The 16,340-nt window shown below is 49.7% G+C and overlaps 1 protein-coding gene across 2 annotated transcripts; it reads left to right on the top strand.

Annotated features, from left to right (window-relative positions):
- Positions 1 to 12,077: 12,077 nt before the first annotated feature.
- Positions 12,078 to 15,505, top strand: LOC147527498 (uncharacterized). Of its 2 annotated transcripts, XM_086623046.1 has the most exons (6): positions 12,078 to 12,252; positions 12,328 to 12,387; positions 12,573 to 12,914; positions 13,653 to 13,728; positions 14,209 to 14,295; positions 15,058 to 15,505. In XM_086623046.1, the coding sequence occupies exons 1-6, from the start codon at positions 12,078 to 12,080 to the stop codon at positions 15,503 to 15,505; spliced, it is 1,188 nt and encodes a 395-aa protein (XP_086479172.1). The 2 variants fall into 2 exon arrangements, with proteins under 2 accessions (XP_086479172.1, XP_086479173.1); XM_086623047.1 differs by lacking the exon at positions 14,209 to 14,295.
- The last annotated feature ends 835 nt before the right edge of the window (positions 15,506 to 16,340 follow it).

Here is a 16,340-nt window from a genome sequence, read left to right as displayed (position 1 = left end):
TTTCACACGAACTCACTTCACTTCTGTTTTGTGGAGCACAATTCTGTTGTCTGGAGCACGTTCTTCGCTCCTTCCTGATCTCCCCAGGCTCACTTTGGGGTGTCATGCTCACTATTTGTTAATTGTTTTGGTTTTTTTTCCTTTTTTTTTTCCTTTTCCACAGCTACCTACATATTTCTTTAAATTGTTTACCTTCATTTGCCTGTTGGAGAGATGGATTTTTCTTACCTTTTATTACTCAGTGCTTTTTTTTCTGTGTTCCTTTCATTCTTTGAATTCAGCCTTTTGCTTGCCTTGTTGTTAGTTGCCAGTTCTGTGACTATTAATTGTTTCTCTACTGCTTGTCTCAGCCTTCTCTAGGAGGTGAGCAGCTCTCTTGTGTCAAATACACTTCACTTAAATGCCTTCCTTGATGCCCCCTGTGTCCTTGGACCACTTTAGGAGATAAAGTCTCAATGAGGAGATGGGTGTGAAGTGATGACTTTTCTTGAGAGGACAAGACTGCTGATATCCAGTATTCTAGGCAAAAATTGACCATCCTGCTTTGAGGAGGAGCTGGGTTAGATCAGCACAGGTACCCAGGCTCGAGGGACAGTAGCAGCTCCTCAGGGCTGTGCCCGTGCAGCACCGTAAGGTTTTGTGTCAGGATGCTGGAGTGGTGGGAACACACACTCCTGTGAGATGCATGAGAGGGTCTGAAAAGCTGACCTGCTTTGCTTAGACTGCTGAGGCTTGCATAAAAAGTGTTTTTCCTTATGTTTTGGACAATTTGGGACTGCTTCTCATATTCTTTGCCTGCTAAATCTTCCTCCTTTGTAAGAAAGCTGGAAATCCAGAGCTCATGTGATTAAAATCCCTAAATTTTTTTTTTTCTTTTCCTAATGTTTTTATCACAGCAGGAGTCAGGATAAGAGGATATGTGTAACCTGCCTGTCTTTTTCTTAACAACAGTAACGATGATGTGGGGAAGCTGGTCAGAGGAGTGTCGCTGCTCCGTCCTTAATTTTCCCTGCACAACTGACGGTGATTTAATAAATGAGGCACAGCCAAGACCTTTCTCTCCTCTTCTGCTCATCAAGCAATCATCACCCCGTCACGCTTCGGCTTCAAATACCTCATTTGCATCTGGCTGACCTTGACTCTCCTCCACAGACGGGAAGATGAAGAGGTGGGAGTGCGAAGGCTGGGGCTGGCTGTTGTGGGGGAATCAGGAAACAGTGGCCGGTGCAGGTTCATGCACAGGAGGTGCTGTGGAAACACCATGTGCTGTGCTGTGAAAGATGATAGCAAATGGATTAAACAGGAGATAAAAAGGAGGAGGGCACCTGGTTAGCTATGGCTGTAGAAAATGTGGAGAGGAAAAACTAAAAAAAACCAACATACCAGAGACTGTCATTAACTGCTCTGCAGCTCCATGGCTCTTTTAATAATTGACTATGTAGTGAATGCTAGAAATGTTATAAAAAGCTCTTAAGTGCGTGATGGCTTTTAGTGAACGGTTGAGTGAAACGAAGGAACACTGATTTTGGGATAACTTTTATTCTAATTCAAGTGAGATCCTTTTTCTGAGATAATAGCTGTGTCGAATATACCGAAATATCTTCTCCATTAGCTCTGGCAGGAACTGGATAAAGCTCTCGGTCAGGTAAACCTCAGTTCAACGTGTGTCTGCATAGTAATAAGTTAAGTGGGAGCCATCAGGCTGTTGTAGGAGTAAGGATGGTGCTCAGGGCTAAGATAACTAGCTCTTGTACAAGCAGGAAGAGTAAATTAGGAGTGGATGAGCCATGGGTTTTAGCAGAATAATTATAATTTATGCCAGCTCAGGGGGAACATTTAACTAAATTGAGCTAAGGGTATGTCGTCTTTGCAAGCTGAGATTTAAACCAGGCTTCTTCTAAAGAGCACTTAGTAGTCCTGGGCTCCAAACAGACCTTTAGATCCAAGTTTTTCTGTAATTTGAGAAAGCTCAGGGCTTGAGCAGAATTTTATGGCTTTGGCCTTGAATCTTGGGCTGTAAACACTCCTGTAAAATGAACACCAAAGTTACAACTTCTATAGATTTCTACAAGCTCCAACAGAGAAAGGTGCACCTGGATTTTGGGGACAGGATCTCAGAACAGAACACTTTCAGGAGCTATTAAACTGCATTAAAAGTCCTTTTTTATGGTGCAGTTAATATCAAACACAGTCTATCAACCCGACAGGTTCTTCAAGAAGGAAGAAACTTTACAAGGAGTATTTGAAATAATTTCCCTGACAGGTTTACAGCTGCGGAGAACGTTAATAAACCAAAATGGCTATTCACTGTGCTGTAGCCACCAAGCAATTATGTTTTGTCTGTAGGCAGCCTAATGAAACCTGCAGTTAACGACCTGACGAGAATATGAACCAGCCCACTGCTCCACATCCCTTTTCTGTCCCTGGTTTTCCTGCACCCAGGGTTTTCCAGAGAAGTTTAGTGCTGTTTGATGTTCAGGTAAGAACTGCCTCATTGCCTGGGTGTGGGGATGCACTTTTTCTGCCGTGGTGTTTCACACGCGCGTGCCCGGACGCTGCCGTGTGGTGGTCGCATCACAAAGTTGTGTCTTTTACCAGGTGAGTGAGGACCAGACTCTCTACAACACGTTTCTCCATCTGGAGACGAGTGGGTCGAATCCATCCATCGACAAGATGAGAAATGTGTCATGTTTCATCTTGCTCCTCACAGCAGACATCCTGACTTACAGCAGGGCTGTCTTCTCAAGCTTCTGCTTCTTCTTCTGCCTCCTTGCACTGGCACATGCCTCTAGTGGGAAGACCCATCCGCTTCGGTCCTGTCGGTTCATCTCTCCCACCCACTCATCCCTGCGATGACCTCTGTTACTGGAGTAACCGGCACTACTGGATCAGCCTTTGATGTGATGAGCAGTAGGTTTTTGTGGTCAATGTGTCAGTTTGAACTGCTAAAAATAAAAGATCAATTCCATCTTCCCTGGAGAAGAAATTAAGGAAAAACCTTTTTGTGTTATGAAGTGAGTGTACAAGGCTGAAGAGGGTGAAGGTGGAGATGAAGTTGTCTCCGGAGAGGAGTGAATTTGTCAATTTAACAAATTAGAGAGAATATGCTCACATCTTTTAAGTAGTTGGGTACCAAAACAACGTCACTCTGCGAAGGCTGAGCTGGGAATCGCTCAGGCTGCTCCACAGAGCTGCGGATTTTGACAGATCTATGCACACATGAGCCCGTTGGCTGATGCCAGCTCCACGAAGCAGCAGCTCCCGTTGGCTGGTCAAGGACAATTTCTCCGCCTGATTTTACAGCGTGTTGCTACAAGGCTGTTTGACAGCATCTTCCATTCCCTTCGCATCCCTGCGGACTGGGTCCTTGATGACACCGTCCCACCACACCCACTGCCTGTGTGGTGGCACCAACGTGCCTTGCACGATGCACCAGCGTCTGCAGGGGCTCAGTCCCCTTTTGTTCAAAGCTGTGGCAGTTTGTAGGGAATTTGATGAATTATTCAGCAGCATCAAAGGCCTTGTGAGGAAATAATTAGCGGCTGTGGTTGTGTAAGGTGAAATTTGAGTATTTCACACTTTTTTGGGAGAGGAGTGGGTGCTGCTGCAGAAGCTCCGATCCAGGGACTGCACCCAGGGGCATGATGGAGATGTGCCCTATGGCACCTCAGTCCCACCCGGCACAGCTTCCCATCCAAAATCAGCCCGGAACACGTCCCCTCCTGATGCAAAGAGCTGCTCTTGTGCTTTCTGCCAGAAACAGGAAGAAACGGGTGAAAAATAAACAACAACAAACCCCAACTGAGCAATGCTGAGGGCAAGAGCTCAGCTCCACAGGGATGCTGTGGAGGGGGCTGGAGGCAGCACCCTGCCCGCTCTCCCTGTGCTCATGGGTGCTCACGCAGCGTGTGCCACCCAGCCAGTCCCTTCCGCAACCACTAACGCACTCCTGATTATATTTAATTAATTAGCAGCAGGTTGAGATTCTGGAATCAGCATTTGTGCCGGTGGAGGAGCACAAAACAACATGTTCTCTTGGCGTGCGAGCTCCTCCAACCGTACCCGCGGCTGCGTTCGCCAAGGTAACGGGGGGGATGACTCAGAGGGTGCGCAGGCAGCAGCTGGCATCGTCAGCTCCAGCGGGGCTGACGGATTCGGTGTTCCCAAGCACAGACCCCCTGTCCCTGCAGCCCCTTTCCATCCAGGAATGGTGTGGAAAAGGATCGACAGGTCCCCAAGGACGTGGTGCCAAGAGGTGATGCGACGAGATGAATTTCCCGCATTGGCCCTTTCTGGCTGCCTCCCTTCCTCCCCTTGCGAGATGATACACTGGGATTATTTTCTCTTTTCTGCTTCTTTGCCATTGCACTCTGGAAATCTGAACCTAAAAAATGTGTTCTTGGGTTTTTGTCCTTTTTAGTTGCACTGACCTGTACATCAGGAATGTCTCTATAGCTTTCAGTGGGGCTTGTTAGACTTTGAGGCTTTTTCTGCTTTTTCACCTGATTTTGTGACTTGGCTTGAGTTAAAAAACGTGATCATGAGTTAAAAAACGTGGTCAGTCCTGTTGTGCTCTCAGGAGCTGCTCAGATTCACAAAATTAAGCAGGTTTGTATTGCCCAGGTACCTACAGCTGTGATTCCAATGTAAAATACTTTCACAAGACTGATCTATTCTTTGGTTTCTGTCACATCCTTAGTTTGGTTAATTCCTTCTAGTCCCCTTCCTGTCCCCGTGAATGCTAAAAGGAGGCTAAACCAAAATGCTTGAAAGCATCAGAAAAAGGTTTGGGGATATTTCAAACCTGTCACTGTGTTTCGTGGCTCTGTCTTCCCTCAGTTAAAGTTCCTTCCATTTTAGTGTGGGGTTTTATTTTCATTTTTCTTTGATTTTTTGCTAACTGTGCTTATGCTATCTCCCTGATAAGCTCACAAAAGAAATCGGCCAGCTGAGCAGACAAGGGAACAGATGTTGTAGAGCACAAAGGTCGAATAAATACAGACAGCACAGGAAAAAGGTTTTGTAAAACAGTGGGGAGCTGAATAGGTGAATAGGAAGGTTTTTTGGGATGGTATTACAAAGGGGAAACCCGTTTCTGCAGAAAAAAGACCCCACCTTAGCCTCTCAAAAATATCTCAAGGAATTCAGGGCAGCAGAAGAGAAGGGATAACAAGTTGTGTGTTGGTAAAGGCGAAGCCCTGCCAGGCCTGCGGACTCGCTGTGGGAGCACACGCAGCCTCTGCAGCTCTGCCAAACTGTGCCCTGGGTGTTTGCTCCCGGATTTTCTCACCGTTTTATGGCCTCTGCCACGTGATGAATAATATGGAAATGTTCCACTCTAGGAAAGCATTAGCAAACGGTGGAAAATAGGACTTACACGTACCAGTCTAGCCGGCTGCTGACCTGAGATTGTTGCTTTACTCCTCATTTCTGAGTAATTTAGCGTATTTCTAGCTTATTAGGAAAGAGACAAGTCTTTAATTAAAATGCAGCTCATTCCAGCCTTATTAGCTCGGATCGTATTTCGCTGTTCCTTGTATCGTAGGCAGAGATGGGACTTGTACTTATTTCATTAAAAATGTGAAATCCCACCGGGTGGTCGCTCTCCGGTACAGGCAGTGACTTACGCTGCAGCGTTCGTCACGGGGGGCTGCAAAACCGCGACCCACATCCATCCTCACGGCTCCAGTAACCCCACCTGCCACCCTGTCATGGTTTGATGTGGAGGGGGGGGGTGGTTCTGATGGCAGGAGAGGGATTTTGCTCCCTGCGACCTCCCCGGTTTTGGATCCGGGTTAGGCTTAGTTCTGGCCACCGGATCAGACTGCCATCCCCCTCGGGGTTGAGCCAATAGGGCGCCTCTGCGAATTGCCCTATTTAAGTCAGGACAAGGGAACCGGAAAAGGTGCTTCGCCCAGGATCGACCAGAGAAGGGAGGAGGGCACTGCCCCCGCTCCCTGGCTCCCGGCCGGGCGGCTGCCTGCGTCGGGCCGGCGCCACCCACGGAGAATGGCGGCGGCGGAGCCAGCTGGGGAACTCGGGGGCACCCCACTCCCAGGGTGCCCACTGGGCTGAGTTCACCTGGAGAGGACTGAGATCTGAGAGAAACAGCTGCATCGACAGCAGGTCAGTGAGGATGGAGCGGGAGGAGGTGTGCCGGAGCCGAGTTTCCCCTGCGGCTGATGGTGAGATGGCAGGCGGCCCCCCTGCAACCAGGACGGCCTCGGTGGAGCAGCGACCCACTCGCAGCCCGTGGGGAGAAGATGCCTGAGCCCGAGGATGGTCGTGTTGGGGGCACGGCAAGGCAGAAAGGCATCTGGAGTCTTCGTGACGACCCACGCCGGAGCGAGTGGCTACAGCTCCCTAAGTACCCGAGACTGTGGTATAGCCCACACCGGAGCAATCTGTGGGGAAGGATTGTTTCCAGTGGGCTGGACTCACGTTGGAGAAATTTGTGGATTTTTCCTCGTGGGTAGGGGATCCATTGGAGCAGGGGAAAAGGGTGTAAGGACTCCTTCTCCTTTAAGAAAGAAGCAGCAGTAACAGCACGGAATGAACTGACCTGCACTCCCCCAGTCCCTGCCCCCTGTGCTGCTGGGGGGAGGAGGTAGAGCCGGGAGGAAAAGGAAGGTGGGGGGGGGGAAGGTGTCGGTTTTAAGATCTGGTTTTGTTTCTTTCTGTCCTCTCAAGTAATCGGTTTTTATTTCCCTTTGTCCTTCTAAGTAATCATTAATAAACTGTTTTGCTTTGAGAAAAGCGCTGCCTGTTTTGCCCAGGACCATGGTTGGTGGGTGCTCCCTCTGTTCTTGCCTCAACCCTCAGTCCTTTTGTTTTTTTTTTCTCTCCTCTCTACTTTATTGGAGAAGGAGAGACTGTGTGAGTTTTAGTTGCTGGATCAGCCTAAAACCACGACACACCCCAACGGGACCAGTGACAAGGGCTACCGCTGAACACCCGGGTCTCTGCGTCCTCCTCGTCGCCTGGCCACGTACCTCGGGAATGCTGAGCCCTCCTCCCGATCCCGGCCCCCCTCTCCCGGCAGTGTGGGAGGGATGCAGAGCCAGTCTCAGGTCTGCTCCCACCGAGCCACACTGCTTGATGGTTCCCACGTCGTTCCATCGTGGTGATAAAAATTAATGAGCGATACAGCTCTTGTCCCACCGTTATTGAACTACGGCTGCGTTCCGAAACAGTGGAGCACACGTCTGGGCAGCTACACCCACGCTAGAGGGAGGGTAAGGCTGCCGAGGTAAAACGCAACAGGGATTAAAAGCGCCTGTGTTTGCTATTTAAATCCCTTCAAACATCAGTTATGATGGTCCTGATAAAGGCAGGGCAGCACTCCGACAGATGCTGAACACGGTTCCCCCAGTGCGTCTCCGGATGAGATTACAAAGCAGCTCTTGTTGGTCCTTCGTGGCTGCTGAAATCTAAATCTCAGCAAGTGCCGCCTGGAGGGTGGAAGGTGTGCTGGCACTGGGGGGCACGGTGGGGGGGTTGATTTCAAAGAATCAGGAAATGCAGAAAGAGAGGTTCCCGAAAACGGTGATTCTGCGCGTACGACCCTCAGCGAGGCATCTGGCCAGGGAATTTGTATTCAAACACGGGGAGGGAAATCTCATCAGGACTTGTTGATTTCCATGAAGTCAAACGCTTGGGGTTCTCTTCAGACCTGTATTTTCCTGGAATAATTCAACACAAACACTGTGTATTTATACACGGACACTTGACTTTTCTGTTGTTTGATGAGATTACAATTTGTCTTCCTCCGGTGGTCACTGCAGTCTTTACTCTCCTGTGGTTTGCATTCCGACCCCCAGGACTATTCATCCGTTCTACTTTGCATTCTACTTTGCATGTCATCGGTTCTTCAGAGGAAAGCAAACAATGCTGCTAAAGCAAGCCCGCTTTGCAAGCAGATTTTATTTGGACCAGATCCTGCATCAAACCAGAATCCAATCTCATCTCCATTGTCATGTGTCTCCATTGGTTTTCCCCTTGTCGTTGCTTTTCCATTTCTTCTTCCCATGCAGTTCTCATTCTTCAGCAATGTCATTCAAAACTACATAGAATTTGGATGCCGCCTCTTCTAAACTCGCGTCTGCTGTGATACCCTGTCTCAGCCAGATCTCTGTTTAACATCTGGTCTTGCCTGGGCTGACAGATGTATTCTTTGAGCTGTAAATCAGGGATACGGAAATTTTCTTACCCTGTGAATCTAATCAAGGTTCTTTTCTAACATCTCCCTGAACAGCTGAAGCCTCCCTTTCTTCCAACAGCCTCCAGAGCTGCTTTTGGCTAAGATAAAGCAGAAAGCACTGCTCAGATTCGCTCCCTTGCTGTGTTTCCATCTCATGGAGCTGCTGGGGTGGGATGTCTGGTTGGGCAGACAGGGCTGCCGATGGCCACAACCTGCTGCCCCATTGCTGGCTGGTGTCCAGCCCAGCCCGGAGAAGTCTGGATGCCACATGAGACCTTTTCTTCACCGTGAACTCTGTCAAAGCTGGTGACTTCTATTTTAGCTGAAGATCTGGTCTGGCAGGATCTGAACTTTGTTTTTGGAGAACTGGAAGCTCAAGATATCAATAATCTTGTGCAATTAAACCACTGCTGATCTGTGGGATTTGGGGTTGCTGTGGTGGCTCTCTCTTGTTGATTGAAATATGCGGTTGCTAATGGCCATATCCTCATATGCTGGGCCAACATAGGTGCTGACCGCAGGACCAGAGACCATCTCGATCTGAGGACCTACCCAGCCTTCTCCTGTTGGGAGGCAGCAGCATGGTGATGGCAGTGGCCTTGGTCAGGATCCAAACACTACTGATGGTTTCCAACACTAATTGTGGCCTCTCTTTGCTACCTGATCAACCAGAAAACCCTCCCCAGGGGCAGGTTAGTGCCACAGCCACGTTTCTCTGAGGACATGGAGGACTAACACAAGAGAAATGGGGTGTGTGACCTGCAAAGCTGAGCATTGAGCTTGGAAGAGCATGTGGTGTCTCTCTGGAAGCACGGAGTCTTCAGCCACCGACCGTGGTGGGTTTCAAGAGGTAGGGAAGCCCCCCTGTTATGTCACCCTGAAGAGAAGGTCTTGATGCCTTGCAGAGCTCAGTGTCCTCACGGCAGAAGCTCCACTGAAAAACCTTGATTTGCTTATGAGCATCCCAACAAAATAAATTGGTCGGCCTGATGGCTCTGTCCCTAACCCCAGGCAACACCTGTGTCCCCAGCTGCCCATGCCACCTCTGAGACTGTCCCAACACAGGGGTGCCTGAGAGCCCCCACCAGCTGCGGGCAGTGGCCAGGCTCCCTGCCTGCGCCCACCTCGCCATGTGTGCTGGTCCTGCCTGCACCAGCTGTGAGAAGCTCTGTGTTAGGGAAACCCCGGGTGTTGCAGCAGTGACCTTTTTGGGAGAAATGCAGAGAGAAAGTAGAGCTGTGCATGGCCAGCTTGGTGTCTGCCCTGGGATGGGCATCAGCTGAAGAACCTGCTAAGCTGATTGCCACCACCGGTGCTTGCCCGGGGTGGGATCCTGAGTCAAGGAGCCGTGCGTGTCTGAGATGGGCACGTGGCACGGGGAGTTCCTTTGGTTCTTCTAGCAGAGACCTGTGAGTATGGTCCTCTTCATCACAAAGCAGGTCAAAAAATAAAGCAGTTGAGATGTATCTTAACCAGGGAGAGATGTGGATGTTGGGGGAGAAAAAAATGCACCATCAGTTTGAAAGATGCTTTGAAAGAGAGTAAAACTTGCTGCTAGGCTTCCCTCCCAGAGCAAGTCCCATCTCTTTCTCTTTCTTTTTCTTTCTTTCTTTCTCTTGGTGCTGTGTTATTCCTCTGTGGCCAGGAGGCTGCAGGCGTTTCGATGCTCTTCTTCAAGTCCTTGTTTCAAAACAGGCCCAAAATATGTTTTCTTCTAAAAACAGGGAGCGCACACTGCAGCCGTCTCTAAGCCTCTCTTCTCCTGTCTCAGGGAGGAAGGAATTCACCAAGCCCTAGAGCCTGACTCACTCACTGTGCGAGCATGAATTAACCAGGAATGTTCGAGAATTATTCCTGAATAATTCATGAACCTGAATTAATCATGCATTTTCATGAATTATTCATGAATAACTCATGGAAATGCAAGGTTTATTCATGCTCCAAAAAACCCAAGGCTTTTTCTCTTCTCTTCTGCTCGCTCTCCCTGTAAGAAACAGATCTGAAACAAGCTAAGGAAAATAAAATAATAACATGTATATGGAAAAATCACAGGAATAATAATGCTGAAACAAAACAACCAGGAAAAAAGAAAGCAAAGGGTCTTTTTATTTGCAAAGGGTCTTTTTTTTTTTCTTCCTTTGCAGTGGGGACGGCAGGTGGGAGCTTTCTAAGCCAGACAAAGGAAACCTGAGAAGGAACTCTGGCGAAGGGACAAGCCCAAGGGGAAGAAGTGGCCGGTCACCTCCTGTGCTGGGGCAGGCAGCTGAGACCTGGGCAGACAGGAGACATTTCGCAAGACCCAACCCCTGGAGCAGTGCTGACCAGGCAAGGATTTGCTGTCTTTCTCTCTCTCTCTCTCCTTTTCTCTCTGTGTTTGTGCATTTGTGCAGTTTTGTTGCGTTCATTAAGGTAAACGAGCAACTGGTGAGCGGGGCAGGAGGCAGCAGCAGCAGCTGTGAGCGCCAGGGATTTTTCTCTAAACGTTAAAGAAAGGAAAAACCCTCTAGAGAGCTTTTTGGGGCTGTTTGGAATGGGGAGCTCTTTAAAGCAGAGCTGTGTTTCTGGGAGGGAGAGGGCTCAGCTCTGCATTTATCCCAGTTTCTTGGTCCATGACCTTCCCTGGGCTCCGGGGAGGGCTGGGTGCCCCCGGCTGCCGCAGGGCATCCCGCAGCGGGAAGGGGATGCGGGGAGCCAGGCAGGTACCGCATGGTGCGATGTGTACGGTCCTTCCTTAAAAAATGAACCCCAGAGTGTGTCTTAGCCAAGAGAAAAGGATGGGAATGAGGCGGGTGGGAGCCTGTGCCAGCAGGGCAGGCTGGCAGGGCCGGGGAAAGCCACAGTTCCTGCAAGGAGCTTTGCTGTAGGTAATGGTGGTGGAGGAAGGAGAAAGTTCTCCAGGGTGGATCGAAGCTCCCAAGTGAGAGGATGCAAACCCAGGCTTGACTTTAATGGGAGTGTGGAGGCAAAACACAAAAACAAAACAAGAGACTGTGATAAACTGGGTCGTAGCTGCCTTTCCTGCCAGCCTGTACTTGCTCCACCTCTCCTCTCCCTGCTCCAGCTCCCTCCCATTGCCTTAGGACACCGTGGCCGTTCTCCACGTGGTGCCCAGCACAAGTTCCCAACCCCACTCTGCCAAATCCTGCTGCGAAGCAGAGCAGGGTGGTCAGGGCGATGCTCTGCCAGGGCCCTCAGGAGCGATGCCAGGTGGCCCCCGCCTGGATGTGTCCCCATCCATGATGTGCTCCGTGCCTCAGTTTCCCCACGTGTGAAATGGTAATTTGCTACCTTCCTTACCAAAGCGCTTGGACCTCTACTGGAGAAAATAACTGTATAGGCCAAGGAATGATCATTTCTTGGAACACACCTGGGTCTTTTTGAGTCCGTTTCCTGTACTGCCCTGATATCGGACGGATACGATCCTCCGCTGTAGCAAATGGCTGTAGACCCATTGAGGTCACTCGAGCTGTGCTGGTTCACCTGGGCAGAGGAACCAGCCTGTCTCTGCTCGATGGCTTATCCAGCGTCTGCTCAAGGTGTCCTCCATGAGAGCTGGTCCTTCCCGACCCCAGGGGACATGTGTCACGGCTGGAGCTGCAGTTCCTCTTCAAATGAACCCGGGGCACGCCAAAGGCACACGGAGCTGTGCCCAGGTCAGTCCCAGGACACCCTCCCAGGGAAGGGCTTTAGGACGAAGCAAGCGCAGAAGGGTGGGAATGGGAAAGGAGAAATAACTGGTAGAATAGATGCAGGGACAAGTGTTTTATATTTGCAGGCTGCGCTGCCTCAGGTAGAGCGTTATTTACTCACCCTCCCAACCACAGGAGAGCACAAAGCCGTGCCGTGCCGCTCCCCCCGCACCAGGTGGGCATCCCCGATGTCGGCCAAGCTCTACGTCCTCATCAGCTGGCCCGATGGCAGCCGGGTGATCAACATCGAGAACATCAAGGAGCCCCGCAAGCCCTTCCACCTCTATGCGGTGGGTGAGCAGGTGCTGGCCCGCTGCCCTGGCTTCAGTGGGCTCTACTGGGGCATGGTGGAGGGCATAAGCGGTGAGTGACACCCCTCTGTCCTGGAGTGACCTTTAGAGAACGAGTTTGGTGCTGAAAAGTCTTTTCTTCCTGCAGAGCATAAAGATATTTTAGAAAAGAGACTCCTAGAAGATAGACAGCTCCTGGAGAAGCTGAGTGAGTAGAGTCTTTTGAAGATTGTACCTTTCTACCTCCATTGGGCTTTTGGGGTGGGAGGATGCTGAGACCGTTGCAGTCCTGGCATAAATTTCACAGTCAGGGTAAAAAGTGCTGGGTGGGAGGTGGGAGACGGACAACACTGATATCCCATTGTACATCTTGAGTATTGGCCTTGCTTTCAGAAGAAGAACCGGCTGTCCACAGCATGATGCCACCCCAGCCAAAAAAATCCAGGAAAACCTTCCCAAAGTGGGCTTCAGGGAACGCATCCAGGAAATACCAGGGCGACAGGACTTACCCTGCCAAGCCGCTGCTGCGGGCAGCCGAGGCCAGCCTGCCCCGTGATGCTGGCAGCTCCTCCATCAAGGACAGACGTGCCCCGGGCAATGTGGCAGGAAGCCCCTGCTCGCTGGTGGGGCACCCCCCCCCAGCCAGTGCCTTCACACCTCCGTCCACGTTTGCCACCATGACCATGCCAGGGACTTCCCAGGGTGACGAGGACAGGGCTGGTCCAGCTTCCAGAGGTAATTGTGGCTGTACATGAGGACGTTGGTTTTTGGCATTCTCCTGCCTCATCCTGAACAGCAGGTTGGGATGGGCACCTTCAGAGCTGCCAGGAGACCTCTGCTTTGCTCCAGGGCTCTGTGTGCTTTCTCCCAGGGCTAGACAGGTTAGAGATGAGATTTTCTGGTCCTTCCCACCTGGGAGATCTCCTCCAGGAGGGCTGTCTAAAGGGAGATGCCTGTGTGATAGCATAAGGTGTCCACTCTACCAGCCACCAACTCTTTCTCCTGGGCTAGCAGATCTTTCCTCACAAGCCAAAAAACAATTCAGCCTGCCTGAGTAACTGTGAAGTACCCAGATCCTTATGTCTGAATTAGCCAAACCTTCTCAGATTTGCCTATTTCCCTACTTTTCCATCCAATACTACACACATTAAACACGCTTACAAAAAATACACTAGTGCATTATCTACCTGCTAACAGCAGTGTCCAGAGACACATTGGCTCTGCTCGCCTTGCCGTCTGTGTATTTCCTGATGGGAACAGAAGAAGCCCTTGAGATACCACCTTTTTCTAAGAACACAATCCCTGTGGTTCAATCCTGGAAAGCATGTCTGGATCGCTCTGTTTATGCAAAGCGAGTAACGCGTTGCCACGCGATCTAGCAGGAGCGCTTAGATAACCTGTTCTGGAGACAGAGGGATTCAGGACCTTTCCAACACCTGGCTTGTTCAGCTTCTCTCCCATCCCTGCCTATAGATTACGTTGCCCTGCCAATGAAGAGGAAGTCAGATGGCATCTTGTCCCAATGCCAGCAACACATCTGTCTGAACAGGTAACACCTGAAAGCACGTTTTGGACCCCGGGTGTTTCACACCATATGGGTTTATACCGTAGCGTGGGGTCTGTCCACTCTGTTTCCATGTCCTGGTGGTCCTCACTTCAAATAGGTGTTAATGTAGACTTAACCCAAAGTGTGAAAGATAATGGGAGTTTATATGGGTACATACTGCAGAGAAACTGAGTCCCTCATGCTCTGCAGCTCTGATCCCGTGGTGGGTCGAATGGGAGGTCCCCATATCTGTGTGCCAGGGCTTGCTCTCCGTGGAAAGGGGAGAGCGCAGGAGGTTGTCCATATGAATAATCATCGATATTCCCTCTCAAACAATTTTATTCTTGCTGTAAATGACAACAGAATTGACTTCGCTTTGAATCCCAACCTTTGAATTACGGATAATTCTCATCAGGAAGGAAGATGAATACGAACGTGAAGCTTCCTGTGGCAGTGCTTTTTTAGCTTCCTTGTTTCTTCCAGCTGTGAAGAGCAAAAGCTTGACGCTTTGCAAGAGATGGAGGACTTCGAGAGAGTTCAGAAAAATTTTAGTCCTGCTGAAATGGAAAGGTAATTAGCAAAAGAAGGCACTCGTTCCTAACTGTATCTTCCTCCTCACTACAAGAAAGAGCGGTGAGACCCCAGCTGGGTGACAAAATGGGGCAATTTTAGAACCAAGAGCTGCTGAAGCTCTGTGTAATCAGAGCCAGGTGTTTCTGATTGTAGGGCTTGGAGTTAGAGATGCAAGAAGGCTCTAAACCAGTGCAGAAGACAAAAAGCTCTTGCCTATAACAATCAAAATGACACCTATTGTGTTTGAACATGGTTGAGTGTTGCTTTATTGTCCATTACTTTGCTGACAAGTATCCAGTGATGAAGTAGCTGCTGGGGACAGTTTTCCTGCAAAGAATGGGTGCCAAAAAAAAATCATATTACAGTACTTGCATGGTCATTTCTCACTTGTCTGTTGTCTCATACCACAAATATGTGCCTCCTGGGACACGCAGGACAGGGCTTATATCGTTCCTTAAAACTGAAAAGAAAATCGAGCATCAAAGTGTCCATGCATGCATGGCAAGGCGGGGTTGAGGGGTAAAATCTGAACGTTTCTGAGCTACTGAAAAGTCCAGACCATGTCATTCTTCTCTCCTGCTTTGCTTCTCACCCAGGTGTAGCTGGACGGGCTGGCAATCTGGCAAAGAAGTTGTCCTGTCCCTGCTTGCAGGAGGCATGTAATCACCGCTTGGGTGGAGGTGCTATATCATTCAGCAATATCTGTGGTGAGGCCATGGTGCTTCCTTGCCTTTACAAGCGTAATTTTTAATTTTTCAGAGCAGAGAAGGTAGAGCAGCTGGAGAGGATGGTGTTGGACCTCCAACAGGATGTCCTCTCTCTGAAGAAGAAGGTGCAGAGGCTGGAATCCCTGTCCTTCCAGGAGGAGCCTCACCGGCAGCCGTGCGAGGTGGTGGAGCTCTTCAATGGCTACACCAAGGAACAGCTCAGAGAGACCATTCGGTTTGACCAGAAGATCAGCACTGCCTGCAAGACCCTGCTCTACAAGCTCTTCACGTCTGACTACATCCAGAGCCACTCCATCACGGGGCGGAGGGGCAATACCTTCCGAGAGGCGAAGCCCATGATGGATGAACGCTGCATCAAAATCATTAGGGTGCTGCTGAAACAGAAGTTTGGAGATCACCTCAGTGACACAGTGATCACGGAGAAGATACAAAACGTGCAGAAAGCCCTCAGGCAAAAGTTTAAGACAGAATGTCTCTGATGTATGGGGGACTTGGTGTCTCTTCCTACCATACTCATCCGAGTCTCTGAGCAACCCTCCCAGAAAAGAAGAGTCTCATCTGCTGCCACTCAGCTGATTCCCCCCAAGGAGCCAACCCAAGTGAACGACACGCTGAACACAATACGGACCTCTCCCTGCCAAACCTCTGCCCACATTCATCGAGCGGGAAGTTTGCCCAGCTTGGCTAGGTTTTTGCACATCTGCTAGCACTTTACAAGTTCCTTTCCACCCAGTCTGGGTGTGAACCTTGCTGTGGGGTGCATGTAATGAGCTCTGGGGCTTTTTGATGGTCGTACTCAAAAGCTTGAGGGTCCCCGTTGGGTCCACGCATGGGTCAGTAAGTCAGCAGTGTTCCACCTGGCAGTGGGTTAGGGAGAAAGATGGGCTCTGGGGTAGGGATTCCAGCTGCTGATGGACTTTGTGGCACCCAACACATCTTCTCTCTGCATGCCTGTGGTTGCCTTGTTCTGCCCATGGGATATTTGCTCACTTTGCTCCCCATGAATGTGTTTTACAATTTCCTGCAGTAACAGAGAGGCAGACTCATTAAAACACCACCATAAAACATTCAGAGAAAGATAATTTCTTTTTTTTTTTTTTTCCCTCTGTTTTAACGTAGCTCTGTGGAAGGAATGTTTTCACTAACAAAAATCTCCTGAACAAGAGAAAAAGTGGTCACCCATGGAAATTACATTAATTTTCCTTTCAAAACCAGATTATTTCCATGGAGAAGTCCTGTACATTTTTATGATGTAAGAGTGGGGGATGGAGGGTAAAATATGGCTCACTGTAGCTACACCTCTCCTTCGAAGAT

Source organism: Tauraco erythrolophus, chromosome 18 (genome assembly GCF_009769465.1).
Source record: "Tauraco erythrolophus isolate bTauEry1 chromosome 18, bTauEry1.pri, whole genome shotgun sequence".
NCBI classification, from domain to species: domain Eukaryota; kingdom Metazoa; phylum Chordata; class Aves; order Musophagiformes; family Musophagidae; genus Tauraco; species Tauraco erythrolophus.
The sequence above is the reverse complement of the archived record's forward strand: the minus strand, read 5'-3'. Positions and strand labels throughout refer to the sequence as shown.